The following is a 12,127-nucleotide window of genomic DNA, read 5'->3' as shown; positions in this document are numbered from 1 at the left end:
TCTTTTTTTCCTTCTATTGACGGTGAAGCTTGAATTGTTTGACTTTGCTAATGGGTATATGAGTGAATTCATTGTTTGCTCCATATGTTGATTTTAGTTGAAAAATAGAGCTGCTACAGAGAAGCACTACTGTGTAGAAAGCTTGCAAAGGAGAAGTTGCAAAATGCAGAAAAAACTTTAAATAGGACTCAATAAAAAGAATTTTTGTGTGGTGGTGGCTATCCTATATTACATACATGTGGTAGGTAAGTTTTGTCAGTTTGATTTGATTGAGAAGAAACTAAGAAATTAATAAAGGGTATTTATGAGTATATCTGTGAAGGTGTTTCCAGGTGCCGTTCCACTTACAGGGCTCTGACCTTAAGATTGGATTAATGATCTCTTCATGGGGATCTAAACTATGATGGAGTTATTAAGGAGATGGTAAATGCTGTCAGGCGAGACTCTCTTGGAGGAAGTAGGCACTGGAGCTGTCCTCAAGGGCTATATTTGACTCTGGCCCCTTCAGGTGGTCTCTTGTCTGTCCTGCCTGGCTGTCCTGATGAGGATCGGTCTGCCTCACTACGTCTCTACACTTCAACGGAGACATAAAGGTTTAATGATCGCAGACTTCGTCGCCCTCATGTGATGTTCACAGTAATAAGAAAAGTGACTAATCTAGTAAGGCACCTTTAAGGCTGAAAAAACTAAGGGGATCTGTAAATATTAGGCGATTCTTCTCTGATATATTGACTTATTGACTCTGGCTCCTATGAATAACTATGTGGGACTTTCCTGAACTTTACGTGCAATGTGATTGTGTGTGTGAGTGTGTGGGGACATGCAGCCATCTCTAGCCCTCCATTACCTCATTCATAAGCAGGAGTGTCAGAGCGCACTGCCCCTAAAATGGTGAATTAAAAAGAAAAGAATTTCTTTTAAGGACCAAGTTAGACCATTCTTAAAACTACAGTAGGACATCTGGGTGGATAATGGAAATGCGTGTTATTTTCCTTGTTCTCAAAGAAATAAAATTATTGGATTACTGTATTCATACTCAAATGGTCTCTTCTTCGGATTGTTTCGCTGTGTGAGAAAGTTTCTGGGTTGGATGGATATCTAGTGTTCATTAAGGGTTTTTTCACGAACTGTTACTAGCAATGTACGTCAGTGGGAAAAAAGCAGCTGATTTGAGGAAATTCGTAGGCTAGCTTTAACCGGTTAGTCATTTCCTTCAGCGAGGAGCAAAGGGAGGCACTAAGAGCATGCCTATCATTTCAGAGAAGTGAGTTTTCACATCTGCATTGTCCTCGAAATCTATTTATTATTATTGTTAATTATGAAGTTTAGTGGGAGAATCAAGGAAGCTAGACTCAGGAAGTGCTTTACATATCAAATGTTTCTTATTGGATGTGGCATCTTGTTTCTCTCTTCACGCTGGATGGTCTGGTGTTATTTGCGCTGAATTTTTCGATATGAATCATTGAGTTACTCTTCTGGAATGCGATTTCACGAAAGATGCTTGGGTTGCAGGTGTTCTGTACATTGTTAAATAGTGACTAATTGGCATCTCGAGTGCAGTATTGATTACTACGTTAGTTCTATTTGTTGACTCGTCTGGAATTAAACACAAATAAGTTCAAAAGTAATTATTTTTTTTATTTCAACTCTATAAAGTATCCAACAGGCACTCTGCAATTACAGCTGCAGGGAAAATACAGAGCAAATCAAAGCAGGTTAAGTTATGAAAAAGTTTTTCATCTACACCAAGAGGGTGCAAGAGGCCGACGGCCATTGGATGACAGTTTGTTGCATTCTGACAAGAGACTCTTTCACATAGCACAAACTGTAAGAGGACGGCCAAATAACCATAGCTGTAGGAATACAAAAGAACCGACCAGTTGTAAAAACATCATACGTTGAAATAAACTGGATAGATGATGCTTCAAGAAACATCCCTTTACTTAGAAAGCCCAACCTCTGAGTCATGGCCAAGGTCCCAGAGCTCTGTCTGTTGATGCAGGGGCTGAAAAGGAGGAGGGCTACCAACACACTTCCCGCGTTTTGCTTTCAAGATCTCCTGAAAAGTTGCCTCACACATGATTTGCATATACAAGAACTCAGAGAAAGCATCCTGTTTTGTTGAGGGGTGCACCAAGGTACATTTTCATCATTGGTTTCATAACGAGGTGTGGTGAGCAGTCATTTCCAATTTTTCTTTTGGGTTGGATCATTGTTAATGGAATCTATAAAATGAGATACATTAGGATTTGACTGCACTACGTTTTTTTGTTTTTTTTTTTTTTTTTACTGAGTCTGCACAGCTGAGCAAAACAGGAATACCTGTATACAGACTGATAGTATGTCATATAGTAATTTGACCTGCACATACATTTATACATTTCACAGAAATGACGCTGTATCTCATGAACAGACACACAGCTCTGGTACACTTAACAGAAATAAGATAACAACTTCATCATTTCTGTAATTCATCAATATTATATAATAAAGGCTTATAAATCGTTAGCAGAAAGAACTGTAAAACGCAGCAAGCTAAGAAAGGACAACATTTTGAGGTGTGTTTGTCTTTGTCATGCAGCATAACACCAAATTTGTTTTCTTAATAAGATGCCATGAGTTTAAGGCACTTGCAACAACGCCAGATAGCCAGGTCATGTTCTAAACTATGGGACAGATGAGTGACAGTACTGCGGACAGAAGTTTCAATAATACTAACAATTATGACGTTCATTCAAGTCTACTTGGACCTAAATCATTATTTAATACAAATAAAATGAAATCATAATGCTGTGAAACACTAAAAAAAGTTATATGTACCACAAAATATCACCCCAAAATATCTATTTACATAAATATTTGTTGTGGTCCTATTGTGAAAGAAAACATTGTGGGAAATGCACAGATACCTCTATTGTATAAAGTCGGGGTTAACACCCTTTGTGTTCAGTATGGTAGCTGACTTCCTCAGCTTCACCATCAGGTCTATCGTTTGGAAGCGAAGTGAGAACGAGTCAGTAGTTGAAATATTATTCTCCATGTGCAATTCACATGTATGTTCTCCAATTTTAAGAAAAAAAGCTATGACTTGTGAGGATTATAATCAAAATAAACTTGGCTTAAATGCTACATGAATCTGATTCACATCCAAATAATAAAGATCCTAAGTATAAAAATCAACTATAACGATTTCCAAAACTCATTTTCTCTAATGTCTTCAGTCTAATTAAATATTATTATGTCCTTTCCTTGGCAGTTTGCAGTTTTTCTGTGATTTAAGACACACAGAAAGCCCTATTTCCCATACACAAAAGTATCAACAAGAAAGTCAGTGAGCAAATCAAACAAGTTGGCACTATTCTAGTTTATCCAGATGGTCTTTAGTGCAAGAAAAGAAAAAAAGAAAAAGAAAAAAACGAAAAACTGGGGGCATGGAAAAGTCCAGAAAGTAAGATGTGGTTTATGAAGCTGGCCATGAGTTATAGCCCTAGTGTCTTGATTAAGACAAGATTTAAATCCTTAAAATTCAATGTTGAAAATCTGATGGATGTTTTCTGTTAGTTATTCCTGGAAGCTAGAGTTCACTTTTATCTCTTGTGATTGTGTTGGGCATCCTAATAAAAGCTGCGGATGAAATGAACAAAGGTGTATCACAAGTGGAAAACAGCCCACAGTCACACTGTGCCGAAAGCAATGCCTTTCCTCGTCATAGAACCCATGTATGTATTCGTGCAAGTTGTCTTAGCCTCAAACCCACGTCCCAAAACACATGGTCCATGCAAATTCCTGGGGATTTGTGGATATTTAAAAAATGAGAAAGACAATTCCCTTTCTAATAACAAGGTAAATGTAACATCCTAGCAAGCCTTTAACATACCTAAGACACATTATCTTGCAAAAAAAATCAAACATTGATTTTAATGTTGGAATTATATGCTTTTAAAAACATCAGTTAAAAGATAAATAAGCTTCTAGAAATCACTGAATTTTAGCCAGATGTGTCTGATTTTATATTATTTAGTCTGTTGAAATTCACAGATCTCTTGGGTACTCTAGTAATCTTGAAAAATTATTTATGAGGGAGAGGATTCCAATAACACAATAATAATAATAATATCAGGATGAAAGTTTTAATTGAACTTTACCCTAAATTAAATGTACTTCCAATAGTTTTAGGCCTCAAATATTTTAGAGTATTATATTTTGATAGGAAAAGCACATTTGAAAGTAGTTTTGAGTATGAAATTTCAAAGAAAACTCCTGTGATTTATTGGTTAGTCTGTGATGACCTAATGGAAAGATTTCTATAGGAATTTCTACATTAAAAAAAAAAACCCCTACTGAAAAAATAGCAAACAACCATTAACACACATTTCCATATCCGAATGCCATCGTGGACAGTTGTACATTTATCAGTATGAGAAAAATGCTACCAACCAATAAAGCTTCTGGAGGATTCTGCCTATTGATAACAGAGGTCAACTGGCCTGCCAACAACATACTTGGTTTAATTGGATGATCTTTTCCTCATATGAAAAAGACAGTTAGCTTGACATTTTCAAATCTTGTCTTCTCTAGCTAATGTGAAATTCCAAGGTTGTAATACTTCTGCACTATTTAGATAAAATGCAGGTTTGAGAAATCATCTGTGTTCCTCTCTAACCCCTTCTAACTTTGATAAACTTATCCAGGGAAAGGTCCTCAACTCCTGGCCCAGTTTGGTTTTCCTCCTCAAATAAACAAAGCTCCTTAGTATAGTTGTAATACCATTGACTTAGGACTTTCAGACTGTATATATAGTGTTTTGGTTCAGGCCTAAGACAAGAGACTAGTTTAAATACATTTTTTAATATCCTTTCTCTCTGGGCCCTGGACTGTGCTGTGACATCTGACAGGAGTTTGTTTTTAATAAAGTTATGAAAATGCTTGAGTCTCTGGCTAGACATGATGATTAGAATCTGTGTCGTCCGTTCAGACACTGACATTACAGATGAAAGATAGACATAGCACCTTTTTATTTTTATTTTTTTGGATGGGTCTTCATTCCTCCCCACCCTATCCCACCCCTACCCTAAGGGTTTATTCTTATAAAAAGGGAATATTTTAAGCCTCAGTTTGAGGGTGTTAGGTAATAAATAAAACCAATTGGCTGCTAGTCATTTCCAGGACCATCTTTAAGCACAATAGATAGAGTTTTTAAAGATATGAAATGGTATTGTGGATTCTTTTCCCCCTCCACTTTGTCTTGCCAATTTCTCAATTACCATGCACATTTTCAATCCTCAAAAACTGCATCTGTACCCGCCGTGGGAGGCCCGAACAGAACCACAGCAGTTGTGCTTTTTGTATCAGGCCAATTTTTAGAATCTATCAGAAAAGAAAGGTAACATTCAGTCTTGTCATCTGCTAGGAAAGAAACTGGTTTAACATGACCTCTGTGACCCACGGCTGTGTGGTCCTCTTTGTACGATGTCTATACTGGCTTGAAGTCACAGGCTCCACTGCCTTCCCTTGATGGAAGGGAAGAGCCCAGGTTTTCTGTACCACAGTCATCTATCGTACCGAATATATTATTCTCTATTCTTGGTAGTTCTAGCAAGATACAGACTCTTCTACTGGATGGAAGTATTTCCTACACTCTTTCAAAATAGAATCAGAGCAAAGCAAGGCCATTGCAACAATAGAAAACATCACTTTACTGGTAAAAGGCTTTGCTTCAGGACCACCATGTCAACTGTTATTGTAGGTTCAAACATAAAACATGTAAAGAGCACTATCATAATCTAAGCAATGAGTCCTAATGCCACCGTAGTTACTGGAGCAGCATCAATCAAAGGCATCATGGTGACCCCGAGCACTAATCTTCTCTCTTTTCCTCAGGTTTGCTGGCAGCTGTGTCTCAGAAAAAAGCTGTCTTCAGCAAGGCAGAAGCAGGTAAGAGAAATACATTAGAAGTCTATGTCCCAGCCTGAGTTGTCATCCGGGGGTGGCTCGTCACTGTCCTCAGGGAAGCTGTCGAAATTGCTTGTGTCTGTGGGTGATGCCACCTGCAACGTGAGAGAATGAGCGAAAGGTGTTTTGCTATTTTTGGTAGAATTGTGAGCTAGAGATTTTATTTTCCATCATTAAAAAGAATAGTTATTCATTCATTCTTTAAACAGATGCACAAAAACAAAATCTGTATATGCTGATGGATAACGAGATCAGTGTGTGCCTTCGGTAATATTTAGATCAGATTAAATGTGTCTGTCTCCTGGACATTTTTTCTTATGAGGACTTTGAACATACTTTTTTCTAGTTTTTGAAATGTAAAGTTCCTCGTTGTTATTATCTTCTGTTACTCTGCTCCAGTGTGATCGTATACCACTGCTTTCTGCTCCTATCTAACTTGGTGGCTAAAGTTAGTCTCTCTCCACTCCTCTGCCATCTTTATCTTCTCCAGCCTCTGGTGAGCAAAATTCTAATCTCAACCTTCGAAAGAGCAACATGCACATGGGATTGACTGTGTACTCCTTTTATCTTCTCTGTGCTCAAATCACTCAATTTGTGAAAGTGATCTTCATTCCTCTCCATGGTGTGACAAATGACAGGATTTCAATCTGCCTATGGGAGGGTGGCATTTTATCACGCAAACCTATACACGTTTGTTTTTGTTTGTCTTTTGTTTTCTGTCCTGGAACTAGCTCTTGTAGACCAGGCTGCACACTAGCTCTTGTAGATCTTGTAGATCTACCTCCGCCTCCCGAGTGCTGGGATTAAAGGCCTCCTCCTCCACCGCCCGACGGCAATTGCTTTTAAAGGGGCTTGGTGTTTGTATACAGGGCATTACAGCGGCCATGCAGCACATGATGTAATGACTGTAGGCTGGCTAAGTCTTTGCCTTGAATGCTGACAAGTGCATGTGCGGCCGTGGGACCCTGGGCTAGCTAGGCATTCGCCTGAATATTGACAGGTGCATCTTGCCAGGTGACAGGGAGGCAGGCCAGCATGATGCCCGAATGCTAACAGGTAGAGCACACACCGAGTTCCTAAGAGGGTTCTATGTTCTGAAACTAACTGACCATCATGACTGCTGCACCAAAGAGGAGAGTGGAATGGGGTAAAAACAGCAAAGGAGGCAGAAGCCAGGATATGGGTCCTGGAAGGCCATATTATGGATTTTGTATGTTATTTTATTTTATTTTGTTTTTTGAGACATTTTTTTGTTATTTTTTAAAAGTATAATGAAAGCATTCTAAGAAATATGTTTATTCTAAGTGTAATGGAAGCTTAGAGGTTTGTTCTAAACTTGAGCAAAATTCTTCCATATTCGCTGGCTAAGTGTCATCTTCAGGGCACCAAACTCTTCTAACTATCCCTACTGTATAAAAGTCATCCCTATAAGTTTGGGTGAGAAAAATTTACATTAACTCTTTGGGCTCTTTTTATTCTTCCCTTACTCTGAAGACAAAAACCCGTGAATGTAATTGGGGTCAGTGATGTGCACTTTATTTTGTTTCCTGAATTTAAAAAGAAAGCAATCAACAAAGAAATAAATCTCAGAAGGACAATGTTTCTATATACAAAGTCTATTGAGTTAATCCCAAAGAATTGGAGCATATAAACAAAATTCACAGGACCATAATAAATCTGTCCCTTCCTTTTTTAAAAAAAAAAAAACACAGCAATGCTGTATTTAGCAGGGACAGTGCACTGCTTTCAGTTGGAATCTATTTTAGTTTAATTTTAATTTTGGTGTGCACAATTCACACAGTGAACTAGCTATTTAACAGCATTGGCCCTGCCCCAAATCAACTGTACTAAAAAAGAGAACCACCTTTCAGATACTACTAGAAGGAGGAAAGAACATACGGCTTCCAACTCATGCTAGGGTAGGTATAGACATGTCTCATATAAAATGAGACAACACTGAAAACGGTTGCTGTAAAGTCTATGTCCTCTTAGCTACAAACACATTTCTAACAAGTACCACAACAAAAGCTAACTTGTTTTCATGGATAAAGGGCACTTGAGTTTCAATGAAGAATTTAAAAAGATAAAGAGAAATCATACCCATAATAACCACCCACAGATTTGTTGGTATTATGTTTGGATTTCAGAATAGACCATCATTTTAATATGGTGTTTCATAGCTTTTATGATTTGATCATAAAAGTCTAAAAAGATCAACTCTTGGTTGACTGAAAAATGCCATCAGGTATGTACCGTTTATTAACTAAAAAGTCTACTTACACTTGGAATTATGGGAGGTGTCAAGGTGCCTTTTCTTAAGCCTTCCCAATTAAAGCCTTCGAACCATCTAAGAAACAGAAATAAAGACAAGTAAGACATTGCATCTCTGTGAGATTTTCACACTACAGCATATTTGATATAACTGATACGTAGAAGGTTCTCAGTAGTCTAGGATCCCTCAGACCTACTCTGTAGGTGATGATGACTTTGAACTACTGATCCTCCTGCCTGCAGTTCCCAAATCACAGACGTGTGCTGCCACATACGGCTCAGAATGTTTTCAATGAGCTTATTTTATAAAATGTAAAAAATATTAATTTTTTTTAAAAATAATTTTTGTCAAATTATTAAAATATTTTAAAATCATCATATCTAAAGATTTTAAAAATATTTATACTTAAGGTATAATTGTCAAATTCACCCACCAATTTATCATGCAACTTTTTTGCAATTTCAGTTTTGTCTGTATGTCTAAGTTCTTGCACTATCTTAATTTAATACATGTCATAAAGTGCTTTTCTCTATGCACCACAAACACTTTCCATCTTTGCCAGTGAATCAATCTGCCAGTTACAGCGGGGGTGGATGATCAAAGACCAGCTCCACACAGTCACTTGTCACAGCCTGGAGTAGTCTTTCAGAGGGCTCGGCTCAGGCAGGAATGGGATCCTTGACTTGGTTGCAGATAAAAATTTCAGATGAGCCAGTATGGGGCAGAGTTAAGACTGGTTAAGAAAGCATTTTAACATAGAGTTCAGCACTGGGGCTTGCTAGAAAGAGGAACACATGCAGAGAGTAAGACTCCCCCAAGTAAGCCATGAGCTTCTAAAGAGAGGGTAAGCTACGTGTGTTGGAAATAGCCATATATAGGATTTTTGTGGCTCAAATTGTACCTCAAAAGCTAGATAAGAAATATTCTCTCATCCCCCCTTTTTTTGGTAAATCAGAATATAGTGTGACTTCATAGGTCCCTTGGATACGGTTGTAATCTGAGTGGAGTCTGAAGGAAAATTCTAGGCAAATCACCAAGACTCCTTCCATTGACCTGCCTGTCAGCCACCATACCTGCTATATAACCCCAAACCACCTAGATCTGGTAGGGGACAATAGGCAGGTCTCCTCAGACCTCTTCTTCCTACACTCCTGCCTATCAGTCCCTTTATCCACTGCACCAAATGGAATATAACCTATAACTTCATGTAGGTTCCCTAAGAACCATTCTGCCTATGTGCCTGTAAATGAATCACCTAACCCACCACTGCATCTTGGCATCATACTGAATCTAACCAGAAATTTCTGGTATGTCCCTCAAACCTATTCCACCCTCCTGCCTACCAACCACCCATTCACCCAGTCTGATTTTACTCCTGGAACCACGCTAGGTTCCATAGTGCATCTTGGCACCCATGTTCGTATTAGCCACCCTACTTACTGCTACCATACAGTGCAGAGTTGGATCTGAATTTTAGGTTGGTCCTTTAGACCCATTCCCCACAACTTCCTGCTTATTATCCAACTATCATACCCACCTTCCTCCCCTGGTCCAGTATGGAATTTGACCTGGAACTCCACCTACCAGGACACCCTAGGATCATAACGTCTTGTGTCCCTGCCTCTAGATAAGGATACCCATCCTGGCTTCCACAACACCTTGAAGATGGTGTGTTGTTATCCATCACACCCCTACATTGCAACTGCCTACTCTCACTGCGACTCTAGCTCCTCCAACCCAAGGAGCACTTGCAGAACTCGATGAGGTTGCCACAACAGAAAACTGGTAGGGAAATTCTTTTCAGTCCACAGAAGGTTCACTCATAGACTCAGAAGTTGCATTCTCACTTGCTGAGATTACTTCTGAAACCCCATTCACATAACAACACAGAGTGACCCCAAGATTGAACACCAAGAACCATTCAGTTGGTCCATAACCTAGCATGTTAGGGTAACAGCAAACTGAGATCCAAATACCACTCCACCAAGATGAGATGAAATAGTCACAACCCAAACTGCCAAATATCTAACTCCAGATGCCTAGGCTCCACTGGGAAAAAAAAAAACAAACCACAAGTAAAATATATTCAAGGAACTCAGAGGGGATCTGAACAAATGCCTAGATAAGGAGCCTGAAACTACAAACAGCTGAGCAAAGCGATGAAAACAAATCAAGATATGAACATTAAATAAAAAGGATGGATCCTTTGCAGAAAAGCCAAAATGATATAACAAGATGAAGCAGGGAGTTAAACAGAAAGGTCATGGGAAAGTCTCAGCAATTGATTACATCAAGTAGAAGAGATAATAATATCAGGTTTTCCAAAAAAGATTTTTTTTTTTGTTTTTTCAAGGCAGGGTTTCACTGTGTAGCCTAGGCTGTCCTGGAACTAGATCTGTAGACCAGGCTGGCCTTGAACTCACAGAGGTCTATCTGCCTCCCCAGTGCTGAGATTAAAGACAGGTGCCAGCACCACCCAGCAATATCAGATCTTGAAGATAAGCTAGAGGGAATGGATCATTCAGTCGAAGAAACTATTAAATATAAACTCTCTCTCTCTCTCTCTCTCTCTCTCTCTCTCTCTCTCACACACACACACACACACACACACACACGAACAAAACACTTAGGAAATCTGGTACACTATAAAAAGACCAAAGATACAAATTTAGGTGTAGATGAAGAAACCCAGGTCAAAGGCACAAAATAGATTTTCAATAAAATCATAGAAGAATAAGGAAAGAGATGCCCATTAAAGGGCAGGAGGCACGAAGAGCCCCACATAGACAAAACCAGAAAAAATCTCTCCATGTCACATAATAACCAGCATACTAATTTTTTTTGGCAAAACATGATAAGACAAAGAAAGAGAACTGAAAATATCAGGCAGAAGAAAAAGTCATTTCTAAAAGCAAGCCCGACAGAACAACACTCGCCTTTTCAGTGGAGACTTCCAAAGCAGAAGGGCCTGGACTGATGTTCTACAAGTGCTAGACCACAGATACCAGCCCAAACTTGTCCTACCCTCCCAAGGGAATTACGGACTTTCAGCTCTAATGATGGATGCCTTCACAGGCGACATTGCCCTAGTTTTCTTAGTGAAAGCTTTCAGTCAACATTGAAGTGTCCCAGAAAACTCCAGACAGGTTAAAAATGTCAATTTTCTTTTCATTATTGGGGCTTTGTTCTTTGCCTTAATCAACAACTTAGGACTACTTACTCACTAGACTTGTATGGTGTTGATAAGGATGACCCTAAGCCACAGGGATTCTTATCAGCCCCAGCACTGGGAAGTTTTCATTTAGAAAAGCCTTGTGTCTTCCGTGTAGCTGAATAAGCCAGCATGAGGACTCTTCACTTAAACACTCGGGGACACTTGCAGCTTGCTTCTGCAGCTGGTTCCTACAGTGTGTGAATAGCTAAGATGTTCACAAGCGGTAGGGGCTGTGGCAATGCTGGTAGATTATAAACAGATGCGGCTCTAATACACCTGTCCCAGAACCAAATGTAAGTTCACCCCATAGCAAAGCAGAGAAAGCGCAGGCCACAGACTGACTGGAAATGCCTGGTAAACTCAAGGCAACAGAAAACTCTTGTTCAAACTGTTCAGAAGAAAAGTACTCAGGGACTTCGTGATTCACAACCCCTGGGAAGAGAGGCATTAACTGCTCTTGTCACTTATGTTTTTGGAGCTAAAGGATCATAAAGTCTATAATCCAAACAGTCACAATGTCCTGTCTGTTTTATCTCCATAATCACTAAGGAGGTGGAACTAAGCACCTTTCCTTAACTCCTTACAAAGGGCCGGTATGTTCAGAGAAAGAGATTGACAACAAGATCTTACGCAAATGCTTCCCTGTCAAGAATGTATTTCCCATGTGCACTGTCAGCTTCACATGGTGG

At 39.1% G+C, this 12,127-nt stretch overlaps 1 protein-coding gene across 3 annotated transcripts in view; it reads right to left on the bottom strand.

The window, feature by feature from the left end:
- Positions 1–5,090: 5,090 nt before the first annotated feature.
- Positions 5,091–12,127, bottom strand: part of Prkg1 (protein kinase cGMP-dependent 1) — a 1,122,235-nt gene continuing 1,115,198 nt past the window's right edge. For all 3 annotated transcript variants that reach the window (XM_041660894.1, XM_041660893.1, XM_041660895.1), the window contains 2 exons: positions 8,233–8,299; positions 5,091–6,047 (listed from right to left, as the gene is read on the bottom strand). In XM_041660894.1, coding sequence (XP_041516828.1) covers positions 5,949–6,047; positions 8,233–8,299 — 166 coding nt within the window. In that variant the 3' untranslated portion in view covers positions 5,091–5,948. The remainder of the gene's footprint in view (positions 6,048–8,232; positions 8,300–12,127) is intronic.

This window comes from Microtus oregoni, unplaced genomic scaffold (genome assembly GCF_018167655.1).
Source record: "Microtus oregoni isolate MIOR12 unplaced genomic scaffold, Mior012 000012F_ref0000307, whole genome shotgun sequence".
Classification (NCBI taxonomy): Eukaryota; Metazoa; Chordata; class Mammalia; order Rodentia; family Cricetidae; genus Microtus; species Microtus oregoni.
The sequence above is the reverse complement of the archived record's forward strand: the minus strand, read 5'-3'. Positions and strand labels throughout refer to the sequence as shown.